The sequence below is a fragment of the Mus caroli genome, unplaced genomic scaffold (genome assembly GCF_978045245.1).
Source record: "Mus caroli unplaced genomic scaffold, Mus_caroli_1 scaffold_13, whole genome shotgun sequence".
Taxonomy (NCBI): Eukaryota; Metazoa; Chordata; class Mammalia; order Rodentia; family Muridae; genus Mus; species Mus caroli.
In genome coordinates, this window is record NW_028227268.1 from 6582995 (window position 1) to 6600594 (window position 17600).

The following is a 17600-nucleotide window of genomic DNA, read 5'->3' on the forward strand; positions in this document are numbered from 1 at the left end:
GTCTTTAGACACACACGAAGAAGGCATCAGATCCCATTACAGATGGTTGTGAGCCACCATGTGGTTGCTGGGATTTGAACTCAGAACCTCTGGAAGAGCAGTCTGTACTCTTAACCGATGCTGAGCCATCTCTCCAGCCCAAATTTGTTTAAGATAGGGTCTTCACTATGTAGCTCTGGCTGTCTTGGAACTCAGAGGTCTGCCTGCCTCTGCCTCCTGGGTGTTAGGATTAAAAATGTGCGCCACTACACTCTGCTCCTTTGTTGTTTTAAACTGGCTTTTCTTCAAGTGAGATGTTGGGCTCCATGCTGACAAACTTCTGCCATGGGTTAGAAGTCATGTCATATCGGGGTGTAGCAGCGCCCACCTTTAAACCCAGCACACGGAAGGCAGAAGCAGGCAAACCTCTGGGAGTTTGAAGCCAGCCTGGTTCAGAGAGTTTCAGGACAGCCAGGGCTATGTGGAGAAACCCTGAGTCGGGGGTGGGGGGGGTGGGGGGGGGAAGTCATTACTCAAATCTGCATTTAGAGGTTGGAAAATTGATGTGATGTCACCATTGACTCTGAAATCTACAAGAACAAGTTGTGTGTGTGTTTGTGTGTGTGTCTGTGTATGAACGCTTAACATTTTCTAGAGGGACATAGAAGTTTTCGATTCTACCGGAGACCTCGGGTCCACAGGAAAAAGTAGTGGACTCAGATTGAAAACAATGTTACTGTTTCAAACCAAGACTGGCTTATGAGTCGGGTCTCTTGAGAGCCCAGCTCATGCCCACAGTTGTCTTTAAGGGGTCCTTCTCATCCCTTGAACTGGGAGACTCACGATCCTGTCAGCTTCCAGCCTGGACAAACATGGGAGAGGCAAAGGATGCATTCAGCATGCGAAGCAGTTTCCCCATTGCCAAGAAAGTATTTCGGATCTTGGAGGTTATGGGTGAGGGATTCTGATGCTGCACATGAGCGGCAGCCCCGTAAGGGACGCAATGCCATCCTGGGCACCTGGTTGGCCACTCTTGCAAATGAACAGAGTCCGGCCCGCCCCTACCCCGGTCCCGGAAGCTTGTTTCCGGGTCTGGCATCTTCCGTGCTTGCTGCTGTGCTCTGCGGAGACACCGGGCGTGGCAATGGCGGTGAAGCGGCCCGTGCGCGTGCTGGTGGACATGGACGGCGTGCTAGCTGACTTCGAGTCCGGCCTCCTGCAGGGTTTTCGCCGCCGCTTTCCCGAGGAACCGCACGTGCCGCTGGAACAGCGCCGGGGCTTTCTCGCCAACGAGCAGTACGGAGCCCTGAGGCCGGACCTGGCGGTAGGAGACCCGATGGGGAACCTCTAGGCTGAGTTCTCTTCTAGGCAGCCAAGCTGTGCGAATCCACAGTTCACCCCCGAAACAGAAAGCCTGAAAGGGTACACACACACACACACACACACTCACTAGAACCGAGGTCTCCTGCAGAATCTTTTTTTGTGTGTGTGTCCTCTCTGGGGCTCCCCCTACTGGAAAGCAGGAGCGGAACCAAGATCTCTCTCTTTCAGGAAAAAGTGGCCAGTGTGTATGAATCTCCAGGCTTTTTCCTAAACTTGGAGCCCATCCCTGGGGCCTTGGACGCTTTGCGAGAGATGAACAACATGCAGGAGTAAGGAGGGTGAGGAGGGGGCGGCGGGAAGACGGCCAGTGCCCCAGGCCTAACTGCACCCCTTCTCTGCAGCACCGAGGTCTTCATCTGCACCACCCCACTGCTGAAGTATGACCACTGTGTGGGCGAGAAGGTGCCGGCGCCTGCGCTGATTTGGCTTTCCAATCTTGATTTAAAAAATAAGCTTCAGAACACGGGGGCTGGGTGAAAGGGCTCCCGCGTGTTTAAGGGCTAGTCCCACTTAAGCCCCATGCCTTACTACCTTGCATTCTGAGCCTAGCAAGTTCCACTGACCTCTCCCCACCCCTCCCGCCCATACAGTACCGCTGGGTGGAGCAGAACCTGGGGCCAGAGTTTGTGGAGCGGATTATCCTGACTAGGGACAAGACAGTGGTCATGGGAGACCTGCTCATTGATGACAATGACGACATTCAAGGTTGGGCCAGTTAACCTTGACAACCCCCAGGCATCTGGCCTGCTGGGATTAAGGAGTAGTAAAAATGACCAGATTACCGAGCGCATGCTGTCTTTACTGCCCAGGCCTAGAGGAGACCCCAAGCTGGGAGCACATCTTGTTCACCTGCTGCCACAATCAGCACCTGGCCCTGCCCCCCACCAGGAGACGGCTGCTTTCCTGGAGTGACAACTGGAGGGGGATCATAGAGAGCAAGCGAGCCAGCCTGTGAAGGACCCTGAGGTGGACAGGACCCTGCCTGGACAGGTGACTTTCTTTAATCAGGGAGCCACCTGAACAGACTGCCTTCCGGCTCCTCCCAGGATGCCTACACCGGAAAGAAGGAGACTAGCACACAAATACGGTGGAGAAAATCAGGAGGCTTTTAATAAAAATAAAAACCAAACTCAAGGCTTTGGTTCTTTGATGCTCCTTTTCCTGGGACAGGAGAGGGCTAGGGTCTGGGGGAGACAGCCCACCGAGAAAGGTTCCCACCCTTCCTTCATCCAGTGGCTGTACGACAGCCCTTCTCCAGCCCTTGTAGATCTCCTTCCTCAGCTTTCATTGTCCATCTGAGGGGGGACAATGCTGAGTGATCAGGGCCCCCATTTTTTCTAAACTCTACTTCCTGTCAGGACTGCTCTTCACTTATCCCCTAATTCCATTTTTTTTCTTCTCAGTTGGCAGAGGAGGGCGGGGTAACCAGTTACAGGAGCTTGCTGTCCCTTAGACTCTATCGGACCTTTGTGGTTGGGAACTCACTAGGTAGGCTGGACCAGACTCATCGCTATCCTGCTCCTGTCTCTCAAGGGATTAGATTAGAGGTTGGGCCGCCGTGGTCCCCTGACATCTAGTTTCTAGGTGTCTTTACGGAAGGTCTGCATCTGAGTTCTGAGGGGTTGACCGGCTTGTGGCTCCTGAGAGAATGGCAGGAAGCAGACTGGGATAGCCCATGAAAGGTTCATGTTCAGGGCTCCCACCCAAGTGTCAGAAGATCTGACCCATAGGCAAAGGGGGCCAGAGCAACTCTTTTGAAAAGACAGAGATGCCACACTTGGCAGCTGGCACATGAGAGGTCCACAGCCTGGTAAAACAGAGCTGAAGTCCCTGTCTTGCTGTCTAACCCAAGGATCCTATGTAGGGCCTCTCCAGAGAGACAAGGCATGCCCAGGTGCCCTCAGTTCTCCTTCATTCTGCTCTCACACCTGCAGGGCCTTGTTCTTCATGCCCAATGGTCACTTAGTTAACACTCATTGAGCTGTGACACCCAAGGGAAGACACTTCACCCCTGCGTTCCTCATAGGATGCCTCGCAGAGAGCAGGGCTGTGTGGACAGACAGTGGTTTCTGTCTCTCCAAGTCAATGCTACCATGCCCAGATACTCAGCCTCAACACTGGAGGAGTCAACCCACGGCATTTTCCCAGACAATAAGGCTGATTGATCTCTAGCCATCAAAATTACTCTGGACACTCATGGTACTGGCCACTCTCCCAGGGGCACAGCTTCTTACACGAGGGCATTAGCTGGGCACTGGGGGCAGCAGAGGTGGTGGTCTGTCTGTAATTTATTGATTGCCAGTCCATGAAAGCCATACCAGCTTTGGTTTTCTCCTCTAAGCATCTCAAGTCTGGCTTCGTCCCTCCTCCTGTTTTCCCTAGATGCAAATGCCTGTCATGCCAAGACTGCAGCTTGCATGCAGCTGAACAAACACCTCTTTGCGCAGGATGGGCTCAGGATGCTATTAGCCTTCTGCTTCCTATACCTGTGGCAGGATCTTTAAGTGTCCTTGGATCAGGGCTGCTGTGGGGCCTCAGTCTTTGGCAGTGGGATCCCCAGGGCAGAATGGGCCTGCTGGCTGTGGGCCTCAGCCACCTGGCTCGGCGAGCAGAAGTCCTCTAGGAATATCTGGGCCAGGTTACGGAGCCGTGTGCTGGCAGAGAGAGAGAAGCGCAGCATGCACTGGACCACGGGCAGGGAGGTCAGCTCAGGATGCGAGCGGGAGCCTGGCGAGTTCAGGTACATAAGTGTGGTGACAGCAGACAGCACCGTCTCCTCGTTAGGACTGGACAGGCAGCCGATGATGAGCGGGAGGCCCCCTGCCTGCAGGATGTGCTCCTTGTTGGCCTTGTCCGGGCACAGGTTGCAGAGCCCCCCTGGAGAAAGGCAAAGATGGATGAGCCAGGTGCCTGGGTCCTGGCTTCCTCTGTCTCGCCTCCCAGCCTCCCTCTGGCTAGTGAGCCTTGAGGAAGCACTTGGGCTGGGGAGAAGACTGCCTGTGGACAGGGACTGCAAGGTCACCAAGCCCCAGTCCTCTGCCAAGGCTTCAGGAGTCCACCCTGGGAGTCGCCCTGACTTCTGTCCCCAGCATCAGCCCTCCCCCAAAAGGATAGTGAGAAAGAAAAAGAAATCAGAAACCTCATGACATGCTAAGTCTAAGTAGCAAACCCATTCAGTAAGTAAATTACAGCAAGCTTATTGGATAAGAAATACCATATAGAGCTTAAAAATAATGTCTCCAGGCTAAATGGCTCAACAGCTAAGACAGTGTGGCCCTTGCAGAGGACCTGAGTTTGATCCCCAGGACCCCCAGTGGGTGGCATGAATTCCAGCTTCAGGGGATATTAAACCCCTTCTGGCCACTGTGGACACACACACACTATTAAAATGAAAGGTAGTGTCTTCAGGAGAGTTTTGGGGGCTAGCTTTGAGAAAGACTTGCTCTGAAGCCTAGTTTTGCCTGGAATAGTGTCCCACCATGGCCTCCTGAGGGCTGGGTTATATATAGGCTTGCCCTAAAACAACATAAAAGTCTGCTTTCACCGATAGGCATGGCTACAGCCCTGTCTCAAAGACAAAACAAGCGGGGTAGAGAGATGGCTCAGTGTCTAAGAATACTTCCTGCTCTCCTTGAGGTCACAAGTTCTGTTCCCAGGACCCACACCAGGCATCTGTGAACCATTGTTAACTCCAGTTCCAGGGAATCCAAAAACCTGGCCTCCGTAGGACCCCATGGTGTACAGGCAGCACTCACACACAGATAGGCCTCATATATGAATAGAAACAAACAGACAAACCCCACAAAGACTGGAGAGACGGCTCAGCACATCCTGCTCTTCTGCCTGTAACTACAGCTTCATAGGATATGACGTCCCTCTTTGGCCTTCATCAGCACCTGTGTCCACATGAACCTTGCCCCCCCCCACGCCACATACACACATATGCACCTGTGTCCACATGAACCTAGCCCCCCCCCCATGCCACATACACACATACATTAAAATTTTAGAAATCCTAAAGATAAACAAAACAAAAATATAAATTTTAGAGTTTGGGAAATGGCTCAATTGTTAAAAGTACTTGGCTAAGTTTGATCCTAGCACCAATATAAATAAGCCAGACATAATTATGTGGGTCTGTAACGTCTTCACGGTGGGGGTAGAGACAGGAATGTGTGTGTGTGTGTGTATGCGTGATTGGTGAGCTCCAGATTCAATGAGAAACCCTGACTTCAAAACCCACAGCCGGGTGTGGTGGCGCATGCCTTTAATTCCAGAACTCAGGAGGCAGAGGCAGGCGGATTTCTGAGTTCAAGGCCAGCCTGGTCTACAAAGTGAGTTCCAGGACACAGAGTGCAGTGCCACAGAAGATAACCCTCAGCGTTCACCCCTGGCCTCTGTACTCAAGAACACACACACATAGAAAGAATTAACTTTTGTGTGTGGGGGTGTATGTGACAGTGTCTCACAGTGTAGCTCTAGCTGGTCTGGAACTTGCTATGTAGACCAGGCTGGCCTTGAGCTCATAGAGAGCCACCTGCCTCTGCCTCCCAAGTGCCTGGGCCACCATGCTTCCCTACAACCAGATTTAGTGGAGGCGGAAGGAGAGAAAATACTGGGAGAAAGGACTGAAACTGGAGGAGGGCATTTCCAGAGGCCAGGTAGACAAGTAGTGCAATGAAAGTCCAAGGGACCTAGGTGAGAAACCTAGCAAAGTCTCCCAGACACAGAGACTGGACTTCTGTAACCAGGCAAGGCCTCAAGGATAGGGACTGGGACACCAACCCAGCCAACACATCTTCAACCTTCAGTTTGCCCTGCCTGCAGTGTGTTCTGGGACAAGAGTCTAGCAGAATCACCCCAAGAGAGCAAGGAGACTTCATGCAGAGTCTCCCAGGCAAGCGTTAGGTGGAGCCCAGAGGCACACAGAGATCAGGGAGCCTGCAGGCTCTGACCTAGGTCCTCTACAGATGTTTGGCTGAGCAGCCTGGTGCTCCTGTAGGAATCCTAGGGGGAGAAGCAGGGCTTGCCCCTGACTCTTGCCTACCGTGGGACCCTTTTTTGTCCTAGGGCTGCCTTGCCCAGCCTTGCCATGATGGTGTGTGCCTGCTCTTACTGCAGCTTGTTATGCTGTGTTTGGTTGATGTCCCTAGGAGGCCTGCTCTTTTCTGAGAGGAGACACAGAAGGGGTGGATCTGGGAGAGAGAGAAGGTGGGAGGGAGAGAGAGGGGAGAGGGGAGGGAGAGAAGGGAGAGAGAGGGGAGAGGGGAGGGAGGGAAAACTGCCATAGGGATGAGAATATATAAAAGAATTTTTTAAGATTTAAAATGTATTTTTAAAAGCTAGCTTTAGGATAGATCTTGCATGATCTCACTTAAATAAAGACCGAGACCATGTGAAAGCAATCCACAGGGACAAAGCTAAGAGCTGTGCCCGCCTGGGGCGTGTGGGAGAAACATGACACAGCTTGACCAAGGAGCTGCTGGTGCACGTGGGAGCACACCTTAATGGACTCAAGGATTAATTAAACTGCCACTTGTGTCCATTCATCAGACTCCCAGATAGTTACAAACCAGAAAGGGTGGACCGGGCGTGGCTGCGGTGGACGCTTGCGAGGGCTCCTGGGCTCCATCCTAGTACCACCAAAAAGAAAGAAGAGAGGAGAGCAAGCCCTGACTAGCTGAAGAATTTGCTTTGGGTGGACAGAGATGGGGGGCGGGGTGGAAGAGCTAGAGGCAAGAGGCAAAGGCTGGGCTCTGTTGGACACCAGTATCCATAGAAACCCCTGAAAGATGGAACCTGAGATGAGAGAGCTGGACTTGGAGAAACAAGCAACGTGGAGTCACAAAGTAGGAGCTGGTGCTGGGAAGGGCTCAAAGGGATTTCCTGGGGGTTAAAACGGTGGGCAGGCGGTGGGAGTGCATGGCTTTCATCCCAGCACTTGGGAGATAGATAGATAGATGCAGGCAGATCCCTGAGTTCAAGGCCAGCCTGGGCTACACAGAGAGACAAGAAAGTAAAAACAAAAATAAGAAGGTGTCAGTGAGATTGCAGGTAAGGGTACCTGAGCATGCCTGGTAACCAAAGTCCAACCTCAGGGACCCACGTTAGGGTGGGAGGAGAACACTGACTCTGCACAGTTGTCCTGTGACACTCACATACATGCAATGGCATGTATACACGCCCCTCCCACATTACATGCACAATCATAATGCAATACATTTTTATAAAAAATAAACAAAAAAGCCTCACTGGGCACTAATCTGTTCTTAGGTTTTACTTCAGCACCCTGAAAATGCTTGTGAGTAAGAGGAAAATACACACGCAACGTACTTTTATTCATGTATATGTGCATGTATGCACATGATAAGGCCTTCCTGTGTAGCCCTGGAGGGCCTGGAATTCCCCCATGTAGACTAGGCTGGTCTTGAACTTCTGGAGATCCACTAGCCTCTGTCTCCCAATGCTGGGATTACATCATGGACCACCATGCTGGGATGACTTTCTTGAAATCTGTAAATCCTGTACCATACGTCAGCTGTGTGTCGCATAATTAAAACATAAAATAACTGTTAGGCCTAAAATAAACCTGCTTTATCTCAAACTAGAAGAGACACTCTGCCTAGGGCTCCCAAGTAGCTGGGACTGTGCACACCTGACATTATACTTTACTGGAAAAGAAAACGACAGGGGCGGAGAGGTGCTTCAGAGGTTAAGACTGACTGATATTTAAGGACCCAGGTTCAATTCAGCACCAACATGGCAGCTCACAACTGTCTACAGTACCAGTTCCAGGGGATCCAACACCCTCACACAGACACACACGCAGGCCAAACACCAAGCACACACACACAAATAAATGAATAAATGAATGAATGAATGAATAAATGAGAAAAACAACTCTTTTAAATGTCAAAGATATTATTAATTACAAGAGAAATACTTTGGGAGGCAAAGGCAGGCAGATCCCTGAGTTCAAGGCCAGCCTGGTCTACTGAGTGAGTTCCAGGACAGCTAGGGCTACACAGAGAAACCCTGTCTCAAAAAAATAAACAAACAAACAAAAGAGAAATACACTGTTGCTTTCCAAAGAGGCTGTAGAGGATTTAGCCATTGAGCACTGCTGCCCCCTGGTGGCAGTGTCTGTATTGCAAGATCTAGGAAGTCAATTTAACCAGACTTCTCAGAGGAATGAATCCCACTTTAGCAACAAATCTGTCAAAGTGCCCTGTGGCACCCTAAGGATCAGTTTCAGAGAAGCAAAATCCTCCTGTGGTCTTTGCATCTCCATGTTGGCCTGGGATGGACAGGAGTACAGGATGTTTTTAACCAGAGCTTCTGCTCCGTTCTTTCATTCACTCTTGAGTGTTACCCCTGGCTTTAGAGCTGGTGTCTCAATCCATCCCCTTCTCAGCCAAAGTCGCACTCACCAGCAGCTTTCTCGTGACTAAGACCACTGCCCAGTTCCTCTGTGACTAAATGTGACCCTGAGCTTTGGGCACCACCAGGTGCAGCAGGCAAACTCCTAACTGCAGAGATGGACGCAGCCAGGCTTCTCAGGGAGATCAGCACGGCAAGTGCTCCCACCAGGAGCTCCAAGGCGGACAGTGCTCTCAGCAGCAGAACAGGTGCTTGGCAGTGCTCCCCTCTCAGTGCCAGAGGCAGTCCAAGGTCGGAAATGACAACGGCCATCGAATCTGCATCCAGCTCCCACTGGGACTCGCCTCTTAAGTCGAATATGACAAATACAAGAGCAGCGAGATCAACACAGCGCCCCAGAGACGCAAGGCTGAGAGCTGGAGCTGCACTTGCACTTGAAACCTGAGACTTAGGCTGTGTGAAGACGGCAGGACAAGGAAAAAAACAAAACAAAAAAACAGTTGGTGAAACAGACAGATCCTGGGGGCAACTCCCAGTCTCCCATGGCGCCTCCAAGCTGGCAGAGGAGCATCTGAGGTGCTCTGTGCTGGCAACACTGCCTTCTGGGGCTGTCTGGAACCTGTTCATCTCTGTGACTGGGCAGTTTTCTCCAGAGTCAGCAGCCTACTGTAGAGGAGTTCCATGACTCGCTCCCCGGCAGAAGCATGGCCACTGTCACCACTCAGAGGGCAACAACAGTGGGGCAGACTTGCTTTTAAGACAGGATTCCTCTGTGTAGCCTTGGCTGTCCTGGAACTCAGTCTGTAGACCAGGCTGGCCTTGAACTCACAAAAATCCAACTTTCTGTTTCCCAAGTGCTATGATTAAAGATATGCACCACACAACCACCTGGCTTATTTGTTTATTTATTTAATGTATACGAGTACACTGTATCTCTCTTCAGACACACCAGAAGAGGGCTTTGGATTCCATTAGATGGTTGTGAGCCACCACATAGTTGCTGGGAATTAAACTCAAGACCTCTGGAAAAACAGACAGTGCTCTTAATTGGTGAGCCATCTCTCCAACACCCTCCTTTTTTGTTTTTTTAAACCACTGTACTCATTATGTAGATCCTAGCTAGCCTGGAACCTACAGAGATCCTCTGGCTCTGCACCCTGAGTGCTGGGACCACAGGGGTGCACTTGCAGAGGGTTCTAAGAAGGGGTCCTGTAAACTGAGGCTTGCCTCAGACTCATTATATAACCGAGGCTGACCTTGAACTCCCGATCCTACTTCCTCCTACTCTGGGACAGATTATTTAGAATAGCATGCCTCTAGAAGAGCGGGGATTCAGAGCCAGTGATGCCCAGACAACTGGGCTCCCTTAGCCCAGGTACAGAGGCCCCATAGGGATGTTCTGAAGTCCCCTAGATTCCACCCAGAGCCCACCAATCTCCTTTCATCTGAGGCTCCATCCCTCAGCCTACAGCTGCACCAGCCTCTTCCGGGTCCTGCCACCTACAGTGAATTCCCTCAGCATTGCACTTAACAGAGCATCTGCTGGTGGAGGCTGAGGACAGCTGGAATTTTTTTTCTGTCTTTGGTTTTTTTAAGACAGGGTTTCTCCATGTAGTCCCAGCTGGCCTTGAACTCATGGAGATCCACCTGTCTTTATCTCCCAAGTGCCAGGATTAAAGACTTGGGCTCCCAGCCATAGCTGGGATTTCCATGTGTCTCAGAGCTCCTGCACTGAGAAAAGATGGGAGGCTCTGTATTCCAATCCTGTATTCCACAAACATCAGGAAGAGTGGGGTGTCTCTAAAAAATCTAAATCACACTGTCATGTATTCAGAGATAAAAAGCGACACTGAGCCGGGCGTGGTGGCGCACGCCTTTAATCCCAGCACTCGGGAGGCAGAGGCAGGTGGATTTCTGAGTTCGAGGCCAGCCTGGTCTACAGAGTGAGTTCCAGGATCAGCCAGGGCTACACAGAGAAACCCTGTCTCGAAAAACCAAAAAAAAAAAAAAAAAAAAAAAAAAAAAAAAAAAGTGACACTGAGCTGAGAAGCTATTCAACTGAGTCTCTGGGTTATAGGAAGTGGAGGAGACAGAAGGAGGAGCTAAGTCACGGCTGCCCACACTGTGGGGCTCCCACCACGCTGTGGCTCCCACAACTCGGGAGGCTCTAACACAGGGGAGGGCTGGATGTGCTATGCACAGCCTACACATACACCTACCATTGTCACTTTATATTTCTGTGAGTCAGGGTTCTCTCCGAAAACCACTGAGGATGGTCTATGTCCCACAGTATCAGCATTCAGCCAGGTTCGCGTGTATGAAAAATGAACCATCCATCTTCTTAGTATGAAAACACTGTCCTTAATAAATAGTAAAATCATACATGCACCAGATCCCTGCCCCCTTGGACAGGGAGGGTCTCATGCAACTCAGGCTGGCCTCAAAGTTGTCTTTTTTTTTTTTGGTTTTTCGAGACAGGGTTTCTCTGTGTAGCCCCGGTTGTCCTGGAACTCACTCTGTAGACCAGGCTTGCCTCGAACTCAGAAATCCGCCTGCCTCTACCTCCTGAGTGCTGGGATTAAAGGCGTGCCCCACCACGCCCAGCCAAAGTTGTTAATTAGCTGAAAATCATCCAAGATTCTTGGTTCTCTTGCCTCCACCTCCTTATTTTATATAGCTCTGTGTGTGTGTGTGTGTGTGTGTGTGTGCGTGTGTGTGCGTGTGCGCGCGCGCTAGCGTACGTGCATGCATGTAAATTTTTCTCAGGCAGCTAAGTAGTGGCATAGGCCTTTAATCCCAGTACTCAGGACAGAAGCAAGTGGATCTGTAAGTTTGAGTTTGGCTTGGTTTACATTGAGAATCCCAGGACAGCCAGGGCTACATAGAGAAACCCTGTCTTGTACACTGCCCCACAATTTTTATTCTCATGCAAAAAGGGCTCCTGAGTGGGAAAAGTCTGAGAAGCCCTGAGCTAAATGATATCTTTGAGAGGAAGGAGACATACAGGGAAGAGGGACATCCTACAGATGGGTAGACCATGCAACCATCAGTGTTACGGACGGATGGGTCATCTGTGAAGGTACTGTAATCATTACCCTCCAAACAGCACAGCCCGAGGTCATGTTCCTTTTTACTTTTTTATTTTTTTGGTTTTATGAGACAGGGTTTCTCTGTGTAGCCCTGGCTGATCCTGGAACTCACTCTGTAGACCAGGCTGGCCTCGAACTCAGAAATCCGCCTGCCTCTGCCTCCCAAGTGCTGGGATTAAAGGTGTGCGCCACCACTGCCTGGCACGAGGTCATGTTCTTTTTGCCTCCTGAGTGCCAGAACTGAAGAAGACACATGGCAACACCCAGGGCCCAGAGTTGTCACTTTCATCAGTACGGCTGTGACTGTAAGAGACATGCCCACCGTGCTCTCTGATGAGTGATGCTCCCTCAGGAGGGGACAGGGAGACCATTAGACCTCTCTGAATTCCTAAGGATCCCTCTTGCGTCTCAGTTGTTGTATGCGACTGTGTGCTAACTGCTTGTGGCCGTGGAGGTGCTCCGGTCTGTAGTGGTGGAAAGTTACTGAGAGGGTAGGGTTCCATTTCTGCAGCTAGAGGGAAACCATCCTATGTGCTGGGCAAGGCTTTTAGTAGGATAGCTGCTATCGGGTCACCCACGTTCTGTAAGCAGGCCCAATAAAACCAGTGGTTACGCGAGACACACTTTGGTGGGATCTAAGTTTGGTTGCTGCTTGTGCCCTACAGGGAAGGCAGGTGTCTGCTTACACCTCCCCTGCCACAGACTCTCCAAACCTAAGGATTCCAGGAGGTTTAAGGTGCTGGTTAAGGCTCACTGGGGAAGGACCCTTGCTGCCAAGCCGCGCAACCTGAGCTTCACTCCCTGATCCCCCATGGTGGAAGAGGAGAACTCACCCCTCCACGTTCCTATCACGACACACACATAAACACAGACACATACTAAATAAATGTAAAAACAATTTTTTAAAAGAGATTTAAGATAATTTATGTAATAACCTCTGTCCCAAGAGTATACTACGGAAGGGGAGGGGGCCAGCTTCATAATGGAGACTTCTGATAAACAGTCGCTCACCAGGTCATGAAGGTGAATCGAGAGGTACGTCACACTGGTGCTAAATGATCCTAACAGGAGTTCCAGGCTAGCCAGAGCTACAGTGAGACCCTGTGTCAGACACAACAACAAAAACACCCAAATAAGGCCTGATGATAAGCCACGTATGTCATGTGGGGTCTTGGGCCAGAAAAAAACTGTATCAGGAAAAAAATCGAAGGTCATATGAATAATATGAATAAAGATTGGCTAGTGGTGATGTATCAATGCCAGCTCATTAACTATAGCAGATGAACCAGACAGTGCGAGGAGTTAAGAACAGGAAAAAGAGGATGTGAATGTGTGGGAATTCTTTATCTTTGGAATTTTTTGGTTTTCTTTCTTCTTTGCTGAGAAAGAGTCTTGAGTGGCTCAGAACTGGACTCGCTATGTGGCTGAAGGTGGCTCTTGAGCTCTCTGTCTGCCTGTCCCTACCTCCAGCATGCTGGGATTACAGGCACAGACCACCACACACTCTATTGAGTTACACTCCCAGTCTCTTCAAGTTTTCTCAACTTGCTATAAAATAAAATGTTTATTTGGAACATAAAGAGGTCTCTGTAAGGAACAAAGTCAGATGAAATACGCAGGTCCTGCAGTGGATCCTAGTTACAAACCAACCATCAAAAAATATCCCTTTGGGCCTGCAGGTTGCCTCAATGGGTAAAGGACCTGCCCCCAAGCTTCACCACCTGACCGCCATCCTCAGGAGCCACATGGCAGAGGAACTTACTCTACAAAGTATCCTCTGAAAGCCAGGGATGGTGGAACAACCTTTAATCCCAGCACCCATGAGGCAGACAAGTTTCAGACTAGCCAGGGCTACACAGTGAGACCTCAAATGCCCTGTCCTTTCTCATTAATAAAAAAGAATGTTCTTTAGGGCACTGTTAGGAAATTTTGCATAGCTAAATATTAAACAACATTGGAATTATCTCCTTGCAATGCTGAGGATGGACGCACAGAGCCTCAGACATGTGGTACATGCATCATGATACAGGTCCTCCATCACTGAGCCCTGAGTTACTCTTACGGACAGTTTCCTTCTCAGTGCACCGAGGGTTCCTTTCGAACTACACGGGGAAAGGCTATTTTTAAAAGATATGTGCTGAAAGAACTTGTTTGTTCTTAAATTCTCAACTTCTTCCCACGACCTAGACCCAAAGCTCCTGTGCCAACCCCTCTAATTTCTAGTTTCTGTTCCATCCGCCTCTTCACTTAAAATATTCCTAACACATCAGCCTTCCCTCTAACACATCGGCTTTCCCTCTAACACATCAGCCTCCCTCTAACACATCAGCTTTCCCTCTAACACATCAGCTTTCCCTCTAACACATCAGCCTCCCTCTAACACATTGGCCTCCCTCTAACACATTGGCCTCCCTCTAACACATCAGCCTCCCTCTAACACATCCGGCCTCCCTCTAACACATCGGCCTCCCTCTAACACATCCGGCCTCCCTCTAACACATCGGCCTCCCTCTAACACGTCAGCTTTCCCTCTAACACATCAGCCTCCCTCTAACACATCGGCCTCCCTCTAACACACCAGCTTTCCCTCTAACACATCAGCCTCCCTCTAACACATCCGGCCTCCCTTTAACACATCAGCTTTCCCTCTAACACATCGGCCTCCCTCTAACACATCAGCCTCCCTCTAACACATCAGCCTCCCTCTAACACATCGGCCTCCCTCTAACAAACAGCTTCCTGCTTAGCTGCTTTGTCTACATCGCATATCCAAGATGGCTGAAATGGAAGTGGAGTAAGTAGCGTGAGTGACACACCTCCTATGGCCCCATCTGAGTTCGCTGTTTATCTCTACTTTGCTTGTTTATTTGCCACCTAGCTCCCCTTCCAGAATACAATCCCCACCCTGTTCACCATCTCCGCAGAACCTGGGCCAGTACCTGCCTTATAGAGTACCCAATAATGACTAGCTATCATGGGGCAGAGGAGATGGCTCAGTGGGTAAAAGAGCTTGCCACACAATTCTGATGACCTGAGTTTGGTGCCAGGCACCTACATAAGAAAACCAGATGCAGCGTCGAGAATCTGGAACCCCAGCACTCTGTCCCCATTAGCTGGAGGCGCGTGGCCCAGCTATGGAGTGCACTGCCCTACTCTGAAGGCACAGAGATCTTGCCTTAGCTACTGGAAGAGGAGAACACAATGACAACGACTACCATAGATTTTAGAGACGACATCTTACCACAGAGCCCTAGATGGTCCAGAACTCAGTACTCACGCTAGGCTGGCCTGGAACGCGGAAAGATCTGCCTACCTCTGTCTTCCCAGTGCTGGGGATGAAAGGTTTGTACCACTGTACTCGGGGAGAACTGACTCGAGAAATTTCATGCATACAGCCTGGTGCACATGCATACCCACACTCATCCACACACACATGCAAACACACACCTACACAGAACATGTAAAAGAGTCTCTCTTGAATAATTCACACGGCCTTACAATAACCCAACTGCAGGAGTTCTAGGCTACCTTTGCATCTCTTGACAGTAAACAATACAAGGGCAAGCTCCAGCCGGGCAGTGGTGGCGCACACCTTTAATCCCAGCATTTGGGAGGCAGAGAGGCAGGCAGATTTCTGAGTTCAAGGCCAGCCTGGTCTACAGAGTGAGTTTCAGGATAGCCAGGGTTACACAGAGAAATCCTGTCTCAAAAAGTCAAAATCAAAGCCGGGCGTGGTGGCGCATGCCTTTAATCCCAGCACTCGGGAGGCAGAGGCAGGCGGATTTCTGAGTTCGAGGCCAGCCTGGTCTACAAAGTGAGTGCCAGGACAGCCAGGGCTACACAGAGAAACCCTGTCTCGAAAAACAAAAAACAAAAAACAAAAAACAAAAAACAAACAAACAAAAAAGTCAAAATCAATTAATCACACAAACAAACAAAAAACTAAACTTCTTTCAAAGAGGTTTCACCCCCATTTCCTCGCTTATTATCTCTTTTCTAAGAGGAAGAAAGACGATAATGTGTGGAGGAGGAGGAGGTAGGTGGTCCACACACGGCAGGTCTGCCCTAGAAGATGAGATCCCATCCCAAAGACTAGTTTGTTTAGTGACAGTGTCTTACTCTGAATCCCAGGCTGGCCCCCAAGTCGCAACCATCCTCCTGCTTCAGCCTCCCGTAATGCTGGTTTTATAGGCGAGTGGCATGCCTGACTCTCAAGTCGCTCTAGTCCATAACTTGGGGGAAGGCGCGCGGGCGCAGGGTGGGGTGGGGTGGGGCAGCCTAACTCTTACCAATAGCAAACTTGATTAGGGTTTCATTCTCTTCCGACAGAGAATCAAGGAATAAGTCCAGGACTTGTAGTTGCCGTAGGTACTGGTAGTTGCCCGGGTCATAAGCGAAGTTGGCGAGGTTGGCGAGGACTTGCTCCTTGGCATCTGCAATGGGAAGCAGCCCTGGGGTCGGACCTGTGCGGCGGCGGCTGCTGTCAGAACCCTGCTGGGTCCCTCCTGCCCACCCTACACCTCTCACCTTGGCTCTCGGTTTCCTGGAACTCTGTGACCAGCGCCTGCAAGTAGCCTAGCCGCCCGACGTGGGGGTCTATCTTGGGTTTCTGTGCCATGGCTGGGGCGGCGGAGTTGGGAGCTCGGGTAGAGGCCACAAGGCCTGGATCCTGCCCTGTCCCGGCGGCGACAGAGCGGCAGCAAACCCAGTCTTGTCCTGAGATCCGCGTCTGCAGCTGGGGATGACCTGTGGGGGTGGCCAGGGGTCTCAGGATCCTGTCTGAGCCGGGTTTGAAAACCAAAATTCAACCCGGGCGGAACCGAAGGCAGGCACGCCCCTTATCGCGCTCCCTGCACTGCTTCCGGGTTCAGGGCGGAAGTCTCTCTAGCCCCGCCCCAGGAAACAGAGTGGGCGGAACTAGGACGGGATTGGGCGTGGTTACTGGGCGCCTCCTGGGCTTCCCTCCCGATTTCTAGAGCTGGAGGCTTTAACCATCCGCTGCGCAGCCGCCGCAGCGGGGATGCGTCGAAGGAGAGAGGAAGGGAGAGGGGAGGGAAAGAGGAGAAAAGGAGAGAGAGAATGGTGGATGGATTGACAGCCGGGCAGACGGATCTTCAGGCCATCTAGACATGATAGTAGTTTAAGAACGGTTTAGTCTACAGGGCAAGCCAGAGCTACATGGCAAGACCCTGTTAACAAAACAGAACATCCGTCAAACCCCAAAGTCTTAGGATCACAAGGAGCGTCAGGGAGGGGGCCAGCTTTGCCGTGCTGTGGTGGAGGTGGAGGATGGAGGCAGTAAGGGTTTTTTAGGGCAAGGGTCAGGGGTCAGGTACTTAGCTCTATGTTTGGTACCAGGGACCTGAATCACAGCAGAATGGTTTGTGTACTTCACCTTTCCCTGGCCCCCACCTCTGGGGTTCAAGTCCCTGTGATCAATCCATGCCCAACATCGACCAGGAGCAAGAGTTTTAATCTTAGTTTGGATGCTTGAGAACCAAGGTTGCTCCGTGAGAACTCTGTGCCCTTTAGGTTTTATAAGAAGCCAGGCTAGGCAGGCTTCTTACATCTCAGCTCAAGATGGCCAAGCGTCTGACTAGTCAGAGCATCAAAGACCTGGGGACCTGGAGCCTTTGAGATTCCAGAACAAATACTTTGCAGACTCCCCTCAAAATCTTCCAGGGATGGTCCAAAGCAGATCCTGGCTACAAAAGAGTAGACTTTGCTTCCATCTTGTCTCCAAGCCCCAGGCTCCAGAGAACTGGGATT

At 50.8% G+C, this 17600-nt stretch overlaps 2 protein-coding genes across 3 annotated transcripts; one reads left to right on the forward strand and one right to left on the reverse strand.

The window, feature by feature from the left end:
- Window positions 1-1058: 1058 nt before the first annotated feature.
- Window positions 1059-2496, forward strand: Nt5c (5', 3'-nucleotidase, cytosolic). 2 transcript variants are annotated; one of them, XM_085829428.1, is made up of 5 exons: window positions 1059-1303; window positions 1531-1631; window positions 1704-1764; window positions 1953-2072; window positions 2140-2496. In XM_085829428.1, exons 1-5 carry the CDS (start codon window positions 1124-1126, stop codon window positions 2272-2274), a joined length of 597 nt encoding a protein of 198 aa, XP_085685554.1. In that variant the 5' UTR covers window positions 1059-1123; the 3' UTR covers window positions 2275-2496. The 2 variants fall into 2 exon arrangements, with proteins under 2 accessions (XP_085685554.1, XP_021032025.1); XM_021176366.2 differs by having other exon boundaries at window positions 1953-2067; window positions 2172-2496.
- Window positions 2446-16689, reverse strand: Armc7 (armadillo repeat containing 7). The gene is made up of 3 exons (XM_021176368.3): window positions 16359-16689; window positions 16121-16264; window positions 2446-4239 (listed from the first exon to the last, which is right to left on the reverse strand). Exons 1-3 carry the CDS (start codon window positions 16447-16449, stop codon window positions 3878-3880), a joined length of 597 nt encoding a protein of 198 aa, XP_021032027.1. The 5' UTR covers window positions 16450-16689; the 3' UTR covers window positions 2446-3877.
- Window positions 16690-17600: the final 911 nt, after the last annotated feature.